The sequence below is a fragment of the Leucoraja erinacea genome, chromosome 29, assembly GCF_028641065.1.
Source record: "Leucoraja erinacea ecotype New England chromosome 29, Leri_hhj_1, whole genome shotgun sequence".
Taxonomy (NCBI): Eukaryota; Metazoa; Chordata; class Chondrichthyes; order Rajiformes; family Rajidae; genus Leucoraja; species Leucoraja erinaceus.
This window is the reverse complement of record NC_073405.1, coordinates 10109592-10133580: the sequence shown is the minus strand read 5'-3', so window position 1 is coordinate 10133580 and position 23989 is coordinate 10109592. Positions and strand designations below refer to the sequence as shown.

Sequence of the window (23989 nt, the reverse complement as noted above, 5' to 3'; positions counted from 1 at the left end):
GACAAAGGGAATGGAGATCAAGGGAAATGTAGAATAGATCGTTGTTAGTTGGGAGAAGCTGACAAGTAAGCAAACGGAGATAAAATGTAGTCGGAGAAGACTGGTCAGAGAACTGGGATAGGGGAGGGATGGAGAGAGAGGGAAAGCAAGGCTTACATGAAGTTAGAGAAGTCAATGTTCATTCTGCTGGAGAGTACGCTGCCCAAGTGCTGTTCCTCCATATGGGTGATCGATGGTTGGCGTGGACTTGGTGGGCCTAAGGGCCTAGTTTACACGATGTATCTCTAAACTAAACATGTAAACTCCACATAGACAGCACCAGAGGTCAGGATCAAACCTGCATCAGTGGATCTGTGCAACTGCCTAAATTTATCCACTGAATAAATGTTTTCTGAAGAAGGGTCTCCACCCGAAACGTCGCCCATTCCTTCTCTCCAGAGATGCTGCCTGTCCTGCTGAGTTACTCCAGCATTTTGGGTCTATCTTCGATTTAAACCAGCATCTGCAGTTCTTTCCTACATAAATGTATCCACTCCTGACCATCTCTGGAGGAGATACTGGAAGGGCTGCTGGCATTTAGCAGCACCTGCCTTTAATAATTCTGCAGGGTATTAAGATCTGTTTTTGTTTGCATCTCTATGCATTAAATGGAAGGCTTTGCAAGCTGTCACGATCTGGTTACGAGCGACTTTCCAAGGAGACCTGCCCTACATATGCGAGCAAGCTGCTGTTGCTATGATACCTGATCTATATTTATAACTTGAAGGTGTGGGGGGGGGGGGATTTAAGTTTTGAAATAATTTCACAGCCAAGCCCCATCACTGTGACGTCGGGGAGTGGGTTGAAATCACCCAGACGTGTGTCTGCTATCTGCAACAACAAAACAAAAAAAAAGGGCAAAGCAGCATGATTAGCAAAGTAGCAGACTCACCGCTTGCACCAAATGACTCCATCCAGGAATGCTGCGCCAGTGTGATTTCCCCAAAAACCGACTCCCGTCTCTCTGGTCGGTGGATTTGATCAAAAGTCACGAAGCCTTGTTAAATGCAGCCAGGAGGGATGCTGTGATTTTGCTGAAGTCCATCGGGAACGCGTCCAAGCAATGGATCCACCGACCTTCCAACATCCTGCTGCTCTATTACCGATGGAAATGGGCTGACGCACTGAGCGATATTGTCAGTCTGTATCGAAGGTAGAGTTGGCGATGTTGTGTGTGTGTGTGTGCGTGTGTGTGTGGCCTGACTGTGCATTTATATAAAAACGTAATCCAAGGTGAAGCAACTATATAAATACACTGAGCTTGCAAAAAATCTAGACAGGAGACAGGAATTTAAAAACAAAATTGAATAAGATTGAGGGGATGGGGGTGGGGTGGTGGATATAACTCATCTAGATGGCATTATTCATAAACTATGTCCATCAATCATCTAGATGCCTTTATTCTTCAGCATCAGAATCAAATATTGAGACTTGCGTTTTGTTCACTCAATGTAACAAAATAGTGTTTTTTTTGGTGGTGCTCTGACTTTGAATTAATCCACTGTTTGTACAGATCGGATGAGACTCATTAGTGGAACCAGAGGCATTGGAAATCACATCTCCAAAGCATCAACCAAACACGATTGTCCGAATATTAATTAAAACCTGATATATCTGATGGTGGTGGGGGGAGATTTTAAACTCCCCGAGGTTATTAACCCTACAGATGGTAAATTAATGCAAAGTGCAGAAGCGTGCTAATTAAAGAACTCTTGGCTGATATAGAGTTGTGACTGGATTGGCTCGATATATACGAGAGGTGAGCTAGTTATTGGCCACTAACTAGGGCTTTGACCCAACGCGTGCAATGCTTCTTCATAAATGCAGTTTTATAACAGCTCCGTCTAAGTAATTGTCTAAATTTTGCACTTTTTTACAATGCCAATTGTAAATAGAATTACAATAATAGAGTACAATACAATTGAATGAAGGTAGACAAAAATGCTGGAGAAACTCAGCGGGTGCAGCAGCATCCATGGAGCGAAGGAAATAGGCAACGTTTCGGGCCAAAACCCTTCTTCAGACTGGTGGGGGTTGGCGGGGAGAAGGAAGGAAAAAGGAGGAGGAGACAGCCCGAGGGCTGGGGGATGGGAGGAGACAGCCCGAGGGCTGAGGATGGGGAGAGACAGCCAGGGCTAAAATAAATGGGAGAATATGAGGTGCTGCTCCTCCAATTTCCGGTGTTGCTCGCTCTGGCCATGGAGGAGACCCAGGACAGAGAGGTCGGATGGGGAATGGGAGGGGGAGTTGAAGTGCTGTGCCACCGGGAGGTCAGGTTGGTTATTGCGGACCGAGCGGAGGTGTTCGGCGAAGCGATCGCCCAGCCTCCGCTTGGTCTCACCGATGTAGATCAGTTGACATCTAGAGCATGAAGCTATAGTAGAATGAAGCTCTGGCGTGCGTTATTCTTGGATAATACTTCAATTGGTGTCTTCAGTAGACAGGGTAGACAGTCAGAACCTTTTTCCCAGGGTGAAAATATCCGACACTAAGGGAATAGAAATAAGGTGAAAGGTGGAAAGTTTAATGGAGATGTGCGGGGAAAGTTTTTTTTTGATACAGTTTAGTTTAGCTTAGAGATACAGCACAGAAACAGGCCCTTCAGCCCACCAAGTCCGCGCCGACCAGCGATCCACAAACACCAGCACTATCCTACACACAACGCCAATATAAACCGGCACGCCTTTGGAATGTGGGGGGAAACTGGAGCACTCGGAAAAAACCCACGCGATCACAGGGAGAGCATGCAAACTCTGTGCAGACTACAGTGCACGGGTCTCTGGCGCTGTGAGGCAACAACTCTACCGCTGTGCCTCCATGTTGCCCCCCCGGGGGCGTGGAATGCATTGCCAGTGGTGGTGGTGGTGGAGGCAGGCACGATAGTGGTGTTTAAGAGGCTTTTGGATAGACACATGGAAGTGCAGGGAATAGTGGGGTATGGATCATGTAGAGGCAGATGACATCGGTTTAACTAGGCATCATGTTCGACACAAACATTGTGGCCAAAGGGCCTGTTCCTGTGCTGTACTGTTCTATGTTCAATGGGTTATAATTGGGATTGAAGCGTTCCGACACAAATCCCACATATATAAATGCAGGAGAGTTACAGAGCTCCTCTCATTTACTTTTCCTGAGGCATTGCAATCTACCTGACTACTGCCACAGTATTTCACAGGCTCGTGATTAATGTAGCTTCGGTGTGCTCATTTTTGTTGGCATGATAAATGTGACTCATCCCAGTGCCTTACAAAAGGTGCCATGGGAGGGTTATTTTAAACAAAGATCTTTGATTTTAAAGGCCATCTCCTTGTTTCCTGTGCTGAGTTGGTACCAAATGGAACTTCGCTTAGCAGTTAAAAAGATACATTTAAACCTTTTTTTTGGCGCAGGGCCAAGCCACTCAAACGTTCTATATCTGCATTCCATCTCCAGATTGTACGAAGAAAGCATAATCCATAGCAGCAGGGATCAAACATAATCATATAAATCTTCACGACCTGACATTTATGGTGGCACATGCGATCTTTGCCTTGAATACTGCCGAATGCAGGCCACACCTGCTGTAAATGGAGCAAAATGTGAAATGCAAGACAAATATACAAAACGGATTACTTTTATTTTTTTAAAACTCACGATGGCGCAGCGGGCCCCACGGTGGCGCGGCGGTAGAGTTGCTGCCTTACAGCGCTTACGGTGCCAGAGACCCCGGCTCGATCCTGGCTACGGGTGCTATCTGTACGGAGTTTGTACGTTCTCCCCGTGATAGCGTGGGTTTCCTCCGAGCAGTTCAGTTTCCTCCCACACTCCAAAGAAGTACATGTTTGTAGGCTAATTGGCTTTGGTATAAATGTAAAATTGTCCCTAGTGTTAATGTGCGGGGATCGCGGGTCAGTGCAGACTTGGTGGGCTGAAGGGCCTGTTTCCGTGTTGTATCTCCAAACTAAACTAAATAAACAGTTATGGAGGAACTGAGAGGGTCAGGCAGCATCTCAAAAATAAACCCAATTACTAAAACCTGCCTGACCTGCTGAGTTACTCCAGCACTTTTTTTTTTGCTGAAGATTCCTACGACTGCACAGTTCCTTGTGTCTCACTTCTATTGAAAATACAGATGACTGTTTGTACTTGCACAATGACAACTGAAGGAAGTATGCAAAAAAAAGATTTTAAAAATAAGCATCAAGTTAACCACTATTTGCAGCGTGAAGTGAGGATGGAGTCGATGGTGGGGAGTCTGGTCTACGTGATGGACTGGGATGAGATACACAACTCTCTCGAATACCTTGCGGACTTGGGCAGAGTTGTAGCCAAACTCAGCTGTGGCGCATCCCAATAGAGTGCTTTCTATGGTGAGATACAGACGTTTGTAAGAGTGGTTGAAGTCATCCTGACTTCCATAGTCTACTGAGGACGTAGGGTCTTTGGTGTGCTTTTTTACCCATAGCTTCAATGTCATATTGACTGGTTCTATCGCAGCTTGGTTCCGTCAACTCGAACGGCAAGGTATGAAGGAGATTACTAAAAGTGGTGAACGCTGCCCAGTCCATCACCGGAATTGCTCTCCGCACTATTGAAAGGATCTAAATATTTTCTGCTTCAAAAAGGCAGTCATCACCATCAAGGATCCACACCACCCTGGCCATCCTCTTATTTCACTACTGCCATTGGGAAACATAGAAAATAGGTGCAGGAGTAGGATTTCGGCCCTTCGAGACAGCCATTCAATATGATCATCCAGAATCAGTAGCCTGTTCCTACTTTCTCCCCATATCCCTTGATTCCGTTAGCCCTAAGAGCTATATCTAACTCACTCTTGAATACTGGGAAGAGGGTATGGAAGTCTGAAATCAGTGACTACCAGGTTCAAGAATAGCGTCTAATAACCATACGGCTGCTGAACATTAAACGACACTAACTGAATTATGAACTACAAACTTGTCGTATTTGCACCAAGGACTTCAGGACTTTTGCAATAATATTGGGGTTTTTTAATTTATTGATGTTTATTATGTTATTGGTGAGCACTCTGTTTACACACCTATTATGCTGCTGCAAGTAAATGTTTCAATGTCCTGTTTTCGGTACATATGTCAATTAAATACTCTTGACTCTAGACTCATCACCAAATGTCAAAGCCTGATTAACATGATTGTCTGAGGTGCCAGGGGCAACACTGTATTACATGGTAGGGGCAAGTGAGAAGTTTCATTGCCATGGCAATTTACATCAATGGCTTTGAGAGGCTTATTGCAAACTCATCTGTGAAGTGATGCTACAATGCAGCAAATATTCCAATTTAACTCTAGAGTGTACCAAAGCAAAGAGATGTAGAGGAAAGAACTGCAGATGCTTGTTTAAATCGAAGATAGACACAAAATGCTGGAGTAACTCAGCGGGACTGGCAGCATCTCTGGAGATAAGGAATGGATGATATCCATTCCAGAGATGCTGCCTGCCTGTCCCGCTGAGTTACTCCAGCATTATGTGTCTGCCTAAGAGATGTTGAATCCATTTAAGAGAGCCCACTTGACATTGCTTATGCTTGAAGCTATTTTATGGAATACATCCAAAGCACTGTAATCTTTATTTATTCATGGGAAGTGGAGATTGATGACACAGTGAGCAGCTGTGACCTTTCCAAACTGGCCTCTAGCAACTTGGAGAAACTGGTCAGTCTGAAGTTGTGTATGGCCAGACCAGGAAAGAGACACGAGAACTACTTAAGATAGACGCAAATTGCTGGAGTAACTCAGCAGGTGAGACATCATCTCTGGAGAAAAATAATTTGTGACATTTCGGTGCGGGACCATTCTTCAGACCTTCTTCTGAACTTCTTCCCTGGATGAAATTAATGATTGTTTCTTTCGCAATTCTGTGGTATCAGAGCTACACTGATTTTTTATTCCATACTCCCATATTTATTCATTCACTTGGTTAAATGCCCAGGTATAATTCAAACTCATGTTCCTGGAAAGATAAGCGACACGAGAGATTGCAGAAGCTGGAATCTTGTGTAGAACACAAAATATTGGAGCAACTCAGTGGGTCAGGCAGCACCTTTGGAGGATATGGATAGGCAATGGATCGGGTTGGGACCCAAAACATCGTTATCCATGTTCTCCAGAGATTGTATATCTTTATTGTCATTTTCCTGAGTACTCACATACCCAGAGGAAACAAAAAAACGTTGCTCAACCAGTGTCCATTCAGTGCGCAGTAAAAATAAATAGAAATAAAAATACATATATCATGAACAAATTAACACTCTACTCTCTACTAAACATCAACAGGCGTTCCGATCGGCAGCGGCACGACAGTGGCTCTGCTGCAGTGTGTCCAGGTTGATGGTTGGTGCGCGATACTTTGGCTGTTGGAGATGTTGCTTAAGCCGTGTTCTTTCCAGGAATGAAAGAAATTCCAGATCTCTGGTCATTAGTTAAACAGCTTAACCACTGTGCTATGGACATAAAGGATAAAATATATTTACGCACATTCTTTGCAGTTTATAATTTTACTGCAATGGATTTTAGAAAAGTGAAAGAATAGAAACCACCACCTGGTTTAATACTATAAAATTCCCTCATTAGATTGAAACACTAGGACATGTTGGCCAGTGTGGGCAAAGGGCCTGTTGCCACACTGTATGACTAGCACAATATGCTATTTAGTCTTCAATATTAACATCCAGCGATTTCCAGTGTATCATATTCCTAAATATATCTGTGTATTCTCTGGAAATGCCACAATAGTGTACAGTATATCTAAGCTTACTACATATATCTGCTGACTATCAAAATCAGGGTCTCTCTGTAAGAGTTAGCATTCAGGCGGACTCTGTCTGAAAATGAGCTGGGATTTAATTAATGTAAATGTACCTATAACAAATTGAAAATTACTTATACCAAACCCTACTCCAGTGCAAGAATATTTCAATACACCTACATACAGTATGTTTACTTTAGAAACACAGAATGGAAACAGGCCCTTTGGCCTATTGAGTCTATGCTGACCTGTGATCATCCATTCACACTAGGTCTATGTTACCTTTCGCATCCGCTCCCAACGCATTTGGGGGCAATTTTACAGAGGGCCAATTAATGTACAAGTCCGTGGCAGGAAACCAAAGCAGGAAACCCAAACGGTCACAGGGAGAATGTGCAAAATCTACGCAGACAGCGCCCAAGGTCTGGATTGAACACGGATCTTTGGCGCTGTGAGGCAGCCGCTCAACCAGCTGCGTCACTCTGCCACCCAAATGCAACAAATGAAATACGTCATTTTAAAGCAAGATATGCTCCCATCTTGAGGTACTATTCCAATTATTGAATACATTTTAACTGTAATTGGAACTACTTACCGAACATAGTTGTGCTCGTTAAATCCAATGATTTGGATGACAACCCGTGATCATCAGTAAAAGTATTTTAGTAGAATGATAACATCCTAGCCTTTCAACAATTTATTTTAAAGAGTTGATAATCCATAGAATTTTATTGCTAATTTTTGAGGCTTTTAGACCCAGAACTGAATATTATCATTATTAATTCTAATCCACATTAACGTTTGTGATAAAAACCTTTGTATGGCATTACATCTTCCAGCTGGAATTAACTTCATCGTAAATGTTATCCTTTATTGGATTATTCATTTACATTTCGCATCAGAAGTTATCACTCTTCAGTTTCATCTGCAGATATTCCAATTCGTATTTAGGGATGAAATAATCAACTTGTTTCTTCTAGATTTAGGTTTCGGTTTGTTATTGTCATGTGTACTGAATGAAGCACAGCAAAAACTTTATTTTGTATACAATCCAATCGAATCAGATAACATTACACATAAATACAATCAGACTGAACTCAAGTACAATAGATAGAGCGAATGGAAAGGTACAAAGTGCAGAAAATAGACACAAAAAGCTGGAGTAACTCAGCGGATCAGACGGCATCTCTGAAGAAAATTAATAGGTGGTGTATCAAGCTGGACATTCTCCAGGGATGCTGCCTGACCCTCTGAGTTACTCCAGCTTTTTGTATCCATCTTCAGTGTAAACCAGCATCTGTAATTCCTTCCCACACAAGTGCAGAATATAGTTCTCATTGTTTAGCTCTGGTCAGCGTTTTGTTTTCCCACTAGCCATCTCCACAATAATCAGAGGGATTAATAGTTTTCTGACATTTGTTGAACCTTATTATAATTACTTTCCAGAGTCTTTCCTTACAAAAACTTCCCAGGGTCTCTCCGCACAAACATCCTCCATCAATTTACCCGCAGATTCAATCGTCATTTTTCTTACCTATTCAGGCTGATTCTGTGCCCCAAAGCAGTGGCCTAGATACGAGCTATGTAATATGAGATCGCTGTGAAAGATCACCTCTGCCTGAATAACTTAATCTCTTTTTGCTCTAGCTAAGTACACCGTTGCTGCTGCTTGCTATTCATGATCTGGATTAGGTTTCACCACCCTGCAAACTGTTGAATATATTTTGATGAAATTAACTTTTATAGATCTGTAAATCCAATATAATCACCTTTTTACCCCAACTTTCACAAATCACTTAAGCCAGTCAAGACATCTTCATTTATAGTCTTTCATAGTCTGTTATAGTGACAAACATAATTTGTGATGATAATACAGCCCTGAGTCGGTGTTTCACTGAATTCTTAAACAAGAATTGGAATGTTATCATTTTCTGGTTAATGTACCTTTGAATGTTACAGAATGGCATTTTCAAAGTCTGATATAAATGTGTAGCTTGAGGGATCCTGAGATGATGTAGTACTTTAGTTCGGCCGCATTAGGAGCATTGCACGCAGTTCTAGTCACCCCATTACACGGACGTCGTGGAAGCTTTGGAAAGGGTGCGGAGGACACTAACCAGAATTATTTCTTCATCCTTCCATGACACTTACCATCCTGGGATGTCAGGACTTTCATATGAAGAAAGACTGGATAGACTCGGTTTGTACTCGTTAAAATTTAGAAGATTGAGGGGGGATCTTATAGAAACTTACAAAATTCTTAAGGGGTTGGACAGGCTAGATGCAGGAAGATTGTTCCAGATGTTGGGGAAGTCCAGAACAAGGGGTAACAGTTTATGGATAAGGGGGAAATCTTTTAGGACCGAGATGAGGAAAACATTTTTGGATGATCAGCCATGATCATATTGAATGGCGGTGCAGGCTCGAAGGGTCGAATGGCCTACTACTGCACCTATTTTCTATGTTTCTATGATGCCTGGATTAGAGGCTATTAGCTACAGGGAGAGGTTGGAGAGATTTGGATCGCTTTCTCTGGAACAACGGAGGTTGAGGGGAGACTTGATATAAGTATATCAAAATTATAAGAGGAATAGATAGGATGAAGAGAATCATTTTTTCCCCAGGATGGAAATATCAAATACTGGAGGGCACAGCTTTAGGGTGAGTGGAGGTATGCAGGGAAGTTTATTTTACACAGAAGGTGGTGAGTGCCTGGATCGGGCTGCTAGAGGTGGTGGTGGAGGCAGATACGATAATGTTTAACAGGCCTTTGGATAGGCACATGGATGTGCAGGGAATGGAGAGATATGGATTATGTGTGGGCAGGTGAGAGTTGGCGTCATGTTCAGCAGGCATCATGGGCCAAAGGGTCTGTTCCTATGCTGTTCTGTTCTATTCTATGTTCTACATGAAAGCTTAATTCTAACTAATCAATGCTGTCATTTTTAAATTATTTTTATAATGTACTAATTTAGGAAGCATATTGTCACTTACAAAAAGATACAGTGAAAGGCTTAGTTTTGCATAAATCGTGTAAAATCATACCACACAAAAGCACAATTATACATGTGTAAAAGAGAGCAACGATTGAGTCGATTTCTTTGGAAACTGTACATAAAGACTGTGCCATCTTGTAGCTTCCAGGTATTAAGTACTTAAAAATTATCGCGTCTTATCTTGGTCTTAATGTCTGCTACGTCAAGAATCAAGAGAATCAAGAAAGGTCAAGAGTATATAATTGTCATATGTACCGACTATGGAAGAATGGAATTGTTAATTGCAGCAGCATAACAGGTCCATAAACATAATGGACATGGATGTTATTTTATAATGTACAATAATGTAATAAAAAGGAAATGCAGATGGTGGTTAGTACCAAAGATTGATACAAAATGCTGGTTTAACTCAGTGGGTCAGACAGCATCTCTGGAGAAAATGGATTGGTGACGTTTCGGTTTGGGAAAAATATTGTAGTTAATCTGTTACTAACTTTTTTTCCCCTCTTGAATGAAACGAAGCAAAGTTTAAAAGAGATGTGCAAGGTATGTTTTTGCAGAGAGTGCTTGGTGCCTGGAATACACTGCCAAGGGTGGTGATGGAGGCAGACACAATGGTGTCATTTAAAACACTTTCAGACAGGCGCATGGATATTGTGGGCCATGGGACCTGTTCCTGTGTCATACTGTTCTGTGTTCCAACCAACCCATATTTGTATATTGCGTAGGACGGAACTGCAGATGCTGGTTTAAACTGAAGTTAGACACAAAAAGCTGGAGTAACCCAGCGGGGAAAGGCAGCTTCTCTGGAGAGAAGGAATGGGTGACGTTTCGGGTCGAGACCTTTCTTCAGACTGAAAGTCACGGGAAAGGGAAACGAGAGATATAGACAATGATGTAGAGATAAAGAACAATGAATGTTCGTGCTTTCTTTGGTTCATGGTCCAGTGAACCTGATAAGACAAAAATGTTTAATTGTCCTTTTGATCAATGGGAAACGAATTCGGAAAGGGAAATAATTTCCTGTGAATTTCTAACCATTAAATTTCCCTGAAATTGGACACTGTTTTCTGCTTTCACCGTAGATGGAATGGTACCGAGTCAGCGGAAGCAACCAATGGTATCACCTCTCTTCGACGGACCTGGAGTGGGAAAGTGTATGAGCTCCATCAAAAAGGTGTTGCTGTAATCGAACTAAATTCTATTGAGCAGCAGCATGTGAAGTTTATCTCTGAATTTATATATTTACAAAAATGGACACTACGGCATGCAGCAGTCACCACCGAGGTAAACAAGCACCACTGACTAAACTCTTTGCATTGCATCTACAGCACCACTGACTTAAATTCTTTGCATTGCACCTGTACACAATGTAAAAATGTTGGTGCACATCACCCTGTCAGCAGTAAAGAGATGGCGCATATAACTGACCACAAAAAAAGTAGGTTGCAGCAATCCAATGGTATTGATTATCCCTTCCCTGAGGTTAATTTCATTCTCTCATGGGTTCTAGGGGAATATCTATTGATCAGCTGATGCTTCAGTCAAGCTGACCAGCCAAAAGATGAAAGAGTTCTTACTGAAAAAGGGTATAGACACAAGGAATTGTAGATGCTGGAATATTAAGCAAAACACATAGTGCTGCAGGAACTCAATGGGTCAGGCTGCATCTGTGGAGGCTTTAAGCCTGAACTGACATATCGCCTATCCATTCCCTGCACAGATGCTTCCTGATCTGCTATTTTCTGTATATACTCACTCTGCAAACATAAATTTCTTAACTTTACCCTTAGACTAAATAATTTACAACCTTCTTTCTTTATTCATGACAGGAATTGATACATATGCACAACAAAGAAAGTAGGAATGTTGGGAGCTGCGTTTCTAAATCCAATGCTGGTATGTTCATGTTTTGTTTCCCTTTATAGTGATTGCCTTTTCTCTCGCGAAACTGCAGGCACCAGTCCATATGGACTAACAAAGAGTCTCCTTTTTGGAGAGTCAAAACTATTGAGCAATATAACATTATTTACTCTTTCTACCAATTACTCCAGTCCCTGTGGTACCCAGTGGTTGTGGGGTACAAGGGGGGAAAGATTCTTCTTCCTCGTGGTTGCAGAATTGACTACTTCAGTCAGTCACTGTGGTACAGTTTCTGTCGTCGGCATTGCCCGAGATGCACCACGTGGAGGCTTCCGCTTGCATCCCGGGGGAAAGATAGAAACCAAGAAACACAGAAAATAGGTGCAGGAGGAGGCCATTCTGCCCTTCGAGCCAGCACCGGCATTCATTGCGATCATGGCTGATCGTCCCCAATCAATAACCTGTGCCTGCCATCTCCCCATATCCCTTGATTCAACTAGCCTCTAGAGCTCTATCTAACTCCATCTTAAATCCATCCAGCGATGTGGCCTCCACTGCCTTCTGTGGCAGGGAATTCCACAAATTCACATCTCTCTGGGTGAAAAAGTTTTTTCTCACCTCAATCTTAAATGGCCTCCCTTTTATTCTAAAGCCTCGCACGCTTTCACTTTGGGGTGATCTAATTTAGTTTAGTTTAGAAATACAGCGTGGAAACAGGCCCTTCAGCGTACCGAATCCACGCCGACCAACAATCCCTGTACCCTAACCCGAACCTACATACTATGGTTAATTTACAATTTTTACTGAAGCCAATTAAACTGCAGACCTGCAAATCCCAGAGAAAACCCACGCAGTCACAGGGAGAACGTACAAACTCTGTACAGACTCCGTACAGACAGCACCCATAGTCAGGATCGAACCCGGGTCTCTGGCGCTGTAAGCCAGTTACCACTGCGCCACTGTGCTGCCCCTAGTTGTCAGAGACAGCCAGTCAGTACAATCATACCAACTATGAGCTTGTTTTTTTCTAGTCACATGTCTTTTTCTAGTCAGCTGAAAGTCAATGGTTACGGCACCATTTTCTTCACGACTGGCCGATATTTGGATTTCACTCTCATATGAGGGTTCTGGCTAGCAAAGCAAGACAGGAGATCAGTGAACCAGCAGCCTGAAGAGTCCTTACAAAAGCTTCTCATAGTTTGTGTGGGAGACGAGCCATCATCGTATTACTCCACCTGCAAGAAGACTTACAATCCGAGAATAATCGGAAAGTCACAACTTACTGTAACTTTGCTGCAAGAGTCCAGAGAGTGGAGGTGGGGTTTGTGCTTTGGAAGGGTCTAATGGGAACAGAAATACGAGGGTTAAGGTAGACAGGAGAGGAAGTTGTATACTTGGTGAAGGATCAGAATGGAAAAAAGTATAGAGGTTGTGGAAAAGGGAAGGTACACAAAAATGCTGGAGAAACTCAGCGGGTGCATCTATGGAGCGAAGGAAATTGGCAACGTTTCGGGGCGAAACCCTTGTGGAAAAGGGAAATGTACTCAGCGGAAAAAAAGACAGTTCAAAAAGTTGGTGGAGAAAATCTAATAATTGTTCAGAATGGTCTTTGGTAAGCTGCAAGCTAAGGACTAAAGATGTGGAAAACAAATACAATTGCAGATAGGACTTGGAATATAGATCAGTACAGCACAGGAACAGGCCCTTCAGCCCACCATGCCCATGGCAGACACAAGGCTAAATTAAACTAATCTCTGCCTGTACGTGATCCATATCCCTCCATTCCCAGTATATCCTCGTTCCTATCCAAACGCCTCTTAAATGCCACTGATATATCTGTCTCCACCAGTATCCCTGGCAGCATATTCCAAGCAACCGCCATTCTCTTCATACAAAACCTGCCCCACACATCTCCTTTAAACTTTGCCCTCTTACCTTAAAATTATGCCCTCTAGTCTTTGAAAGTCTGCTTACCCACCACACCACCTCCAGGTCCCTCAGATCGGCCGACTTGGGGTTACTGAGCATCCCGCGGTCTAGGAATAAGCTCGGGGGCGACCGCGCCTTTGCGGTTGCAGCTCCTAGTCTGTGGAACAGCATCCCTCTTCCCATCAGAACTGCCCCCTCCATCGACTCCTTTAAGTTGAGACTTAAAACTCATCTTTACTCTCAAGCCTTTCTTGACATCCTCTGAGTGAGGGCTATATGTCTGTATTCATATATGTACTTAAGCTATGAACCACTGTTGTATAAAGTTAGTACCTCCACCAATGTAAAGCACTTTGGCCAATGAGAGTTGTTTTTTAAATGTGCTATATAAATAAAAGTGACTTGACTTGACTGTTCCATCTGAGGAAAAAGGTTCTGACTGTTCTATCTTTGCCTTGCATAATTTTTATATACTTCTATCAGGTCTCCCCTCAGCCTCCAGTGCTCCACGTTTGTCCAGCCTCTCCTCATAAGGTGATACTCTCTAATCCAGGCCGCAATCTGGTAAACCTCTCCTGCACCCTCTCCAAAGTCTCCACATCCGTCTAATGTAATATTGTGAACTGCACACAATATTCCAAACGCAGCTTAACCAAAGACACGGGAAACTGGCTGAGTTCTTCCAAAAATTCAGTTTTGATTTCATATTTAAGACATCTTATGTTAACCAATGCTAATTTTATATTTTGTCATAGACAACAGCTTGACCGAGGAGTTTCCACTGCGTGGAATCTTGAAACTGCTCTCCGGTTTCATGTTATAACAAGAACCTTCTCTTTGTGTTTCCCTGCAGAGCAGTCCTTATTCTGTGTGTTTCCAGAATCACTGGTCTGTTTGGAAATGTTCTGCAAGGATGTCATGGAGCTTTCTGAGGAATTGTACAAAAACTCTGTCCATGTGTTAGAATCAAGCACAACGATTCTGCCCGATCCAGACCAGGACTGGTGGATAATAAACCTTCCAGAGTGGATGCAGTACATCAGCAGGGTCTTGCCTGCATTGGAGGACACCATTATTAAAATTCGGAACATTACTCATCAGTTTCTAGAATATTTTAAAACAACCACCATTGCTTGCAGCTTAAAGAGCCATCCAGATATTGGGTACTATGTCAGTGACTACAGTTTTAAAGAAGCATATATGAAAAAGGTGTGGCATTTATAGTGGATTTTTAAAGTTATACAAAATATGGAGAGGATGAACACTCAGTACAAGTCTGTGACATAAGATTGACTGTAAATAAAGACATGGAATGAAAATCAGTCAGTTCTCATACATTTCAACTCATCCCAAAAATGTTTGTGGAAAGAGCGTACTGAGGAATTCATAAATATGTCTGGAAATTGTGCTAATGTAAACGGCGCAACCAACAGGACAAAGCGCAGCACAGGAACAGGCCCTTCGGCCCTCAATGGATGGGCTGAACATGATTCCAAGATAAACTAATCATGTCTGCCTGTATGTGATCCCTGTCCCTCCATTCCTTACATGTCCATGTGCCTATCTCAAAGCCTCCTAAATGCCACTATCTTGTCTGCCGCCACCCACCACCCTCTGTGTAAAGAAACTCACCATGCACATCTCCTTTACATTTTTCCCCTCTCACCTTAAAGCTATGCCCTCTAGCCTTTGACATTTCCACCTCTGGGGAAAAAAGGTTCTGACTGTCTACCTTATCTGTCTCTCATAATTTTCTATAATTCTATCATGTTTTAAACAAAGTTGAATTATTACGATCGGTACTTGAAAACTAAACACTGAGAACTGTGCGTTGAAATTAATAAACCCATCGTTTAGCTTTCTATACAGACTCCGTATGAATATAGAGTCATACAGCATGGAAACAGGCCCTTCGGCCCAACTTGCCCATGCCAACCAAGCTGCCCCATCTACACCAGTCCCGCCTGCCTGTGTTTGACCCATATCTCTCTAACCCCTTCCTGCCCATGTACCTGTCGAAATGCCATTTGCAGTAAATGTTGTATTTGTACTTTGTGCCAGCTCATCCCCACTGGAACTTTAACAGTTCATTTTGATTCCATTAAAACAAGGGTTGTTAAGGGCTAGGATCCGCGGTCAAATTCCGTCACAATCTAAATCAGGGGCAAGATAATTCTAATGATCTTATATTAAATAACTAGTTCAGCAAGCAGATTATGGTCAATGAATGGAGCATTAAACTGTAGCTGTTGAACATTTAAATCGTAACTATGAAATGCCGGAAAAATTCAGATCAATGGTTAATGAATTCTTTGTGCAACCATACGTCATGCATGCATTAGCAGTACTTTATAAAACAATGTTGTAAAGTATGTTAAATATATGTTAGCTTTTGTTGGAGGATATATGGTTTGTTCCCCTCATTTCATCAAAAAAACTTTGTAGAAATTTAAAAGTATCAATTTTTCCAAATACGTAGTTTTCCAAATTCAGTATGGATTTACAAGATTGAATGGAAGATATTTTTCTTATGCTATGGTATTATGAATTACACTATAATATAAAACTACATGATTATTATATGCAAATAAACTATTAAATGAGCTATTACACATATTCTTGCCTCACAGAAAAATACCATGTATGACTTTTCATTAAATGATTGTGACTGAACCTGGTCTTTTAACTCTGCTGCATACTTGATCCAGTTCATTTTGAATTGTAACTTAGGATCAATTCTGTCAACTAGTTCAATCATTCTGTGTGCGTTATTATACCTTTTGTGACAGATTATTCCCACTTCTCTTCATTATGGATTGTCTACCTTTGAAATTAATGCAGGGAAATATATTGTAAGAAAGATTGTGACTTCAGGTTTATGTAGTTACATGCTCATTAGACATAGGATCAGAATTGAGTCATTCAGCCCACCAAGTCTACTCCACCATTTGGTCATGACTGGTTTATTTTTACCTATCCACTTCATTTTCTTGCCTTCTTTCCTGCCTCCACAACCATCTAAGCAATGAATTCTACAGATTCACCAAAGGGAAAGATAGATCAGCCATGATTGAATGGCAGAGTAGACGCGATGGGCCTAATAGCATTATTCTGCTCCAATGACTTGTGAAATAAATTCCTCTTAATGCTCACAGAATTTATTGCAATTTGATCTTTAGGTGAAGAACAGCTTGCCGTTGACTGCATTTTATTTATATCTAACATGTTTTGTATACTCGGGACTTTGACAGTGCCAGACTAACAGATTTTCTGGACTATTAGAGGTTATTCCTGTTAACACCTAAAATGTTTTTGTTCAGATGTTACACGCTACTATAATAAATATTGCAGGGAAACTAGTGAGGTGAGAACACAGCAAACACAAGACACAAAGAACTGCAAATGCTGGTAATACACAAAAAGATACAAAGTGCTGGAGTAACCGTGCAGCTCAGGCAGCATCTGTGGAGAACATAGATAGGCGACGTTTTGGGTCGGGACCCTTCTTCAGACTCTTTAGACAGCAAACAGAACCTTGGCTAGTTTAAGGAGAACGTCGGAAATAGGGTCCAAGTGAGTCGAAAGGATGTGCAGGAACCAGGGCTCTCTTGAATGGAAAGGAAGGCAGGAATTGGGGCCCCTGTGGATGGAATGGATCATAGAAATACAGGTCTAAGGAAGTGAAAGTCAGCGGAGGAAGCAGAGACCCAGCAAGTTGGACTGGAGTCAGGGACCAGGGCTACAGAGAATCGGAAGGAAGCGTGAGAAGCTGGGCCTCGGTGAGTTGGAAGAGTATGGAGAAAATGTTACCTGAATATCCAAATATTGTACCATTGGGAATTCTGAATGATCAAATAGCGGATTAATTGAATTTCCGCTGTAGTGATTGTTGGCATCTGTCCAGGGTATAAAACAATGAGATACTCTAAATCAAACAGCTGAATATGATTTGCACAGATGCCAAAGAGGAAGTTGTGTGCTTATCTCTACTTACATTGCATTCAGAAAGTATTCAGCCCCCTTCACTTCTTCCACATTTTGTTACGTTACATCCTTATTCTAAAATGGATTAAATTCATTTTTTTATCAGCAATCTACACACAATAGCCGACAATAAAAAAGCGAAAATAGGTGTTTAGAAAATTTTGCAAAATAATTAAAAATAAATAACTGAAATATCATATTTACATAAGTATTCAGACCCTTTACTCAGTACTTTATTGAGGCACCTTTGGCAGTGATTACAACCTCAAGTCTTCTTGGATATGACGCTACAAGTTTGGCACACCTGTATTTGCGTAATTTCTCCCATTCTTCTGGATGGGGAGTGTTGATACACAACTATTTTCAGGTCCCTCCAGAGATATTTGATCGGGTTCAAGTCCGGGCTCTGGCTGGGCCCCTTACGGCCATTCACAGACTTGTCACAAAGCCACTCTTGCGTTATCTTGGCTGTGTGCATAGGGTCGTTGTCTTGTTGGAAGGTGAACCACCGCCCCAGTCTGAGGTCTTGAACGCTCTGGAGCAGGTTTTCATCAAGGATCTCTCTGTACTTTGCTCCGTTCATCTTTCCCTCGATCCTGACTAGTCTCCCAGTTCCTGCCGCTGAAAAATATTCCCACAGCATGATGCTGCCACCACCATGCTTCACCGTAGGTATGGTATTGGCCAGATATTGAGCGGTGCCTGGTTTCCTCCAGACGTGACACTTGACATTCAGGCCAAAGAGTTCAATCTTGGTTTCATCAGGCCAGGGAATCTTGTTTAGGTGCCTTTTGGCAAACTCCAAGCGGGCTGTCATGTGCCTTTTACTGAAGAGTGGCTTCTGTCTGGCCACTCTACAATAAAGGCCTAATTGGTGGAGTGCTGCAGATATAGTTGTCCTTCTGGAAGTTTCCCCCATCACCACAAAGGAACTCTGGAGCTCTGTCAGAGTGACCATCGGGTTCTTGGACACTTCCCTGACCAAGGCCCTTCTCCCCCTTTTGCTCAGTTTGGCCAGGCGGCCAGCTCTATGAAGAGTCCTGGTGGTTTCAAAGTTCTATTTAAGAATGACGGAGGCCACTGTGCTCTTCGGGCCCTGCAATGCTGCAAAAAATGTTTTATACCCTTCCCCAGATCTGTGTCTCAACACAATCCTGTATCGGAGGTCTACAGACAATTCCTTCGTCTTCATGGCTTGGTTTTTGCTCTGACATGCACTGTCAACTGTGGGACCTTATATAGACAGGTGTGTGCCTTTCCAAATCATGTACAATCAATTTAATTTACCACTTGTGGACTCCAATCAAGTTGTAGAAACATCTCAAGGATAATCAATGGAAACAGGATGCACCGAAGCTCAATTTTGAGAGTCACAGCAAAGGGTCTGAATACTTACTTAAATGTGGTATTTCAGTTATTTCTTTTTAATTATTTTGCAAAAATTACTAAACACCTGTTTTCGCTTTTATATTATGAGGTATTGTGCGTAGATTGATGATTAAAAAAAATGACTGTAATCAATTTTAGAATAAGGCTGTAATGTGACAAAATGTGGAAAAAGTGAAGGGGTCTGAATACTTTCTCAATGCACTGTATCTCAGCTGCACAGTTCCCCACTCCGATCATTTAGAGTGTTGTGCAAGGTGTGTCAGGATTCCCGAAAATTTGATTTATAGTTGAAATATTGAGATGCAAAGGTATAAATTGTTCAGATGTCCAAATAAAAACACCCACACACACACACACAATCACAGATATATGCCCTGAACTCAGGAATTAAAGAAAATGAAGGCAACAATCTGTGCAGGGAGGAAATGCAGATGCTGGTTTACACTGAAGATGGACACAACTTGCTGAAGTAATGCAACGTGTCAGGCAGCATCTCTGGAGAAAACGAATAGTGACTCTTCTTCAGACTGATAGTCAGGGGAGAGGGAAATCAGAGGTACGAAAAGGAACAGAACAAATCAGAGCCACCAACGACAGCCGAAGAGCCCACAATGACTTGCTAAAAGGCTCAGTCAAATATATTGGATATTTCAAATGTGATTGAAACAAGTTTACAACACGTACAATTGGGAAAACTGTAATGTTCAGCTTCTTCCCTACAGCCATTAGGCTACTAAACACTACAACCTCAAATAAGCTCTGAACTACATAGACTATTGTTATAATTGCACTCTTAGAATCATAGAGTGATACAGTGTGGAAACAGGCCCTTCAGCCCAACTCACCCACACCGATCAACAATGTCCCAGCTACACTAGTCCCACTTGCCTGCGCTTGGTCCATATCGTTCCAAACCTGTCCAATCCATGTACCTGTCTAGCTGTTTCTTAAACGATGGGATAGTCCCAGACTCAACTATCTCCTCTGGCAGCTTGTTCCATACAGGCACCACCCTTTGTGTGAATAAGTTACCCCTCGGATTCCTATTAAATCTTTTCCCCTTCACCTTGAACTCATGTCCTCTGGTCCTCGATTCACCTACTCTGGACAAGAGACTCTGCGCATCTACCCGATCTATTCCTCTCATGATCTTATACACCTCAATAAAATCTCCCCTCATCCTTCTGCTTGTTTGTTTTCATGTGTGCGTATGCATATGTGTGTGTATACAAAAACTGATTTTTTTTTTCTCATTTATTATATTGTTTACAGTGTATGATGTTTACGTATTCTGTTGTGCTGCTGCAAGCAAGAATTTCATTGTTCCATCTGGGATATATGACAATAAAACAATTTTGAGTCTTGAAGTGGAGATATTATACCAGCATGGACTGAGAACTGGTTTAACAGAAAGAAAGCAAAGTGCAGGAATAATAGAGGCATTCTCAAGGTGGCAGGCTGTACCTATTGCAGTATAACAGGTTGTGGTTTCTTTGTGGTAGATGCAATGGGTGGGGGAACAGCTGTCAGTATAATTGTATAATTATATATTGTATATTGTAAGTATAATTGCAGTGCATTTCAGAGGTGCTTACATACTGCAACCACGATGATCTGGTGATAGAAGGAATGCTGAGAGTTGTAGATGGAGCTCAGTCCATCACACAGACCAGATTTCCCACCTTTGATTCTATCTACACCAAGCTGCCTTGGAAAAACAGCCAACATAATCGAAGACCTGTCCAACCCCAGTCATTCCGTCTTCTCCCCGTTCCTGATGTGCAGAAGGTACAGAGACTTTTATGCGCACACCATCAGACACAGGAACAGCTTCTTCCCCTCCGTTATCAGGCTGCTGAACAGTCCTTCCGTAATTTAGGTCAATAGACAATAGACAATAGGTGCAGGAGTAAGCTATTTGGCCCTTCGAGCCAGCAACGCCATTCAATGTATCATGGCTGCTCATCCCCAATCAGTACCCCGTTCCTGCCTTCTCCCCATATTCCCTGACTCCGCTATCTTTAAGAACCCTATCTAGCTCTCTCTTGAAAGCATCCAGAGAACCGGCCTCCACCGCCCTCTGAAGCAGAGAATTCCACAGACTCACAACTCTCTGTGATAAAAAGTGTTTCCTCATCTCCTTTCGAAATGGCTTAGCCCTTATTCTTAAACTGTGGCCCCTGGTTCTGGACTCCCCCAACATCAGGAACATGTTTCCTGATCTAGCGTGTCCAAAGCCTTAATAATCTTATATGTTTCAATAAGATCCCTTCTCATCCTTCTAAACTCCAGAGTATACAAGCCCAGCCGCTCTATTCTCTCAGCATATGACAGACCCGCCATCCCGGGAATGAACCTTGTAAACCTACGCTGCACTCCCTCATTAGCAAGAATATCCTTCCTCAAATTAGGGGACCAAAACTGCACACAATACCCACTAGCGCCCTATACAAGTGCAGAAGGACCTTTTTGCTCCTATACTCAACTCCTCTCGTTATGAAGGCCAACATGCCATTCGCTTTCTTCACTGCCTGCTGTACCTGCACGCTTGCTTTCATTGACTGGTGAACAAGGATCCCCAGATCCCATTGTACTTCCCCTTTTCCCAACTTGACACCATTTAGATAATAATCTGCCTTCCTGATTTTGCTACCAAAGTGGATAACCTCACATTTTATCCACATTAAACTGCATCTGCCATGCATCTGATAAAGTCAAATTTTGGTTAAAATTATAAGAAGATATTAAATTGGTTTCTGGGCTAGCTTACAGCTTATATTTAGTCTCAAATTAGGCTTGCCTCAGGTTGTGGTGTGTGAGATAATAAATACTATAACATTGTCTCCCAAGTGACAAGCAGAGAAGGAGCTAGAGTGATCTCTTTGATGTAAGATGTCGTAAACCAAGTGTTCCATGTTTATGAGGGGCCAAGTGACGAGAGAGGGAGAGGAGCTAGCTAGATCTCTTTGATGTATTGGATGTAAGATGTCGTAAACCAAGTGTCCTATGTTTATGAGGGAGGAGGTGACGAGAGCAGAAGCTAGACTGATCTAAGGGATTGTGACAAAATGCCTTTGATGTGATGCCTTTTCCTGTACCTCTGACCATGACTAATGTCTGTGGAATGTGCTAAGGTGACAAAAAAACACTATATAATGCAATGTAATTCTGTTGTTCAGAGAAGTGGATGAGGACGGTGAAGTGTCTACATTGGTCACTTGACTGGAGTTCTCCCTCCCTTCCATCGGCCGATAATAAGTAAAGATTTGAACTGGTCTACCAAACAGTTTGTGTGTTGTCTGTTTATTAAGAAGCTAACCTGTTTAGTTGTTATAAAAGTAACTTTTTCACATCTGCCCACTCACCCAACCTGTCCTAGTCACCCTGCATTCTCATAGCATCCTGCTCACAGTTCACACTGCCACCCAGCTTTGTGTCATCTGCAAATTTGCTAATGTTACTTTGAATCCCTTCATCTAAATCATTGATGTATATTGTAAATAGCTGCGGTCCCAGCACCGAACCTTGCAGTACCCCACTAGACCCTGCCTGCCACTCTGAAAGGGACCCGTTAATCCCTACTCTTTGTTTCCTGTCTGCCAACCAATTTTCTATCCATGTCAGCACTCTACCCCCAATACCATGTGCCCTAATTTTGCCCATTAATCCTTTATGTGGGACCTTATCAAATGCTTTCTGAAAGTCCAAGTACACTACATCCACTGGCTCACCCTTGCCCATTTTCCTAGTTACATCCTCAAAAAATTCCAGAAGATTAGTCAAGCACGATTTCCCCTTCGTAAATCTCTTCGATTCCCCATTCGGGACAGTGGACTTTGTCTAAGGAACTGATCCGCTACGATGCTGAGATCTACATTCTGCACTCTGCATCCAGCCCTTTGCTCTATCTACTGCACTTGAGTCTAAACTGATTGTATCTATTATGGTATATCTGATCTGTTTGGATTGCATGCAAAACAAGGCTTTTCACTGTACCTCAGTACATGTGACAATAAAAAACCTAAACTTAAAATGAGTGTTCATGACATTGGGTGAGCTGCTGGATGGTTGTTGGAGTTGTATTCATCCAGGCAGTTTGAGAAAATCCAAATCAAGCTACTGGTTTGCACTTCAGAGATAGCTGTAAAGGCTTTAGGATATGAAGTGTGACTCTCAATGCCTGCATCTGAACTTTACTTGGAGCGTATAGTATTTACATGGCTAAGCCATGATGGACTTTCCCCTGGTAATGCCAACAACTCTCTTTTATTTGTGAGGGGCAGTTGCTGACTATATTTACTGGAACATTAATAAAACTAATGGTTAAATGGTTGGCACAGCTGCTCCACGTTCCAAGAAACTTGACCTCAGGAGTTGGCTGTGTGGAATCTGCTCATTCTGCCCGAGTCTATTTCTGTCAGGTGCTCCGGTTTCCTTCCACATTTCAAAGATGTGCAGTGCAAAGATGTCCAATGGGCTATGTAAATTATCCTTTACAATGGATAAGTGGTAAAATAATCAATATGTATATAAGAGAGCAAGTTTTAAGGTTTCAGGGAAATTGTAGGGGGATGAGATAGCTGGGATAGATCTGCTAGGATCTGGCAAAAACCAAGAGTTTCCTTTTGTAGGAACAAGGAACTACAGATGCAGGATTACACAAATTAATACAAATTCCTGGAGTAACTCAGCGGGTCAAGCAGCATCTCAATAATAAACCTAAACCTACACAAAATGACAAAAAAAAACATTTCCCGTAACTTAATCCTTCCTTTACCGTGCATCAGTCTCGCATTTATCCCTCCTGTGACATTATGCACCTTATTAAAATAATGTGGAACAGTGAACACTGATAATACCCAGCAGGTCGATCAGCCTCTGTGAAGAGAAAAGCACCTCATTACCTCAGGTCAATGACCGCATGATGCACCTTCTTAGCGACCATTGCCAGGAAGGACCTCTGCTTGCCTCTCCAAAATGCCTGAACCAAGTGTGGATTTTCATATGTGATAGGAGCAGAATTAGGC

General features: G+C 42.2%; 2 protein-coding genes across 2 annotated transcripts in view; one reads left to right on the top strand and one right to left on the bottom strand.

Moving 5' to 3' along the window:
- The window catches only part of LOC129711145 (phospholipid-transporting ATPase IC-like), a 108238-nt gene extending 107171 nt beyond the window's left edge, over positions 1 to 1067 (bottom strand). The window contains exon 1 of the mRNA XM_055658577.1: positions 932 to 1067. The gene's annotated coding sequence lies outside the window, so the exon portion shown is untranslated. The remainder of the gene's footprint in view (positions 1 to 931) is intronic.
- LOC129711146 (uncharacterized) lies at positions 960 to 21380 on the top strand. The gene is made up of 4 exons (XM_055658582.1): positions 960 to 1192; positions 10883 to 11084; positions 11630 to 11696; positions 14443 to 21380. The coding sequence occupies exons 1-4, from the start codon at positions 960 to 962 to the stop codon at positions 14811 to 14813; spliced, it is 873 nt and encodes a 290-aa protein (XP_055514557.1). The 3' UTR covers positions 14814 to 21380.
- Positions 21381 to 23989: the final 2609 nt, after the last annotated feature.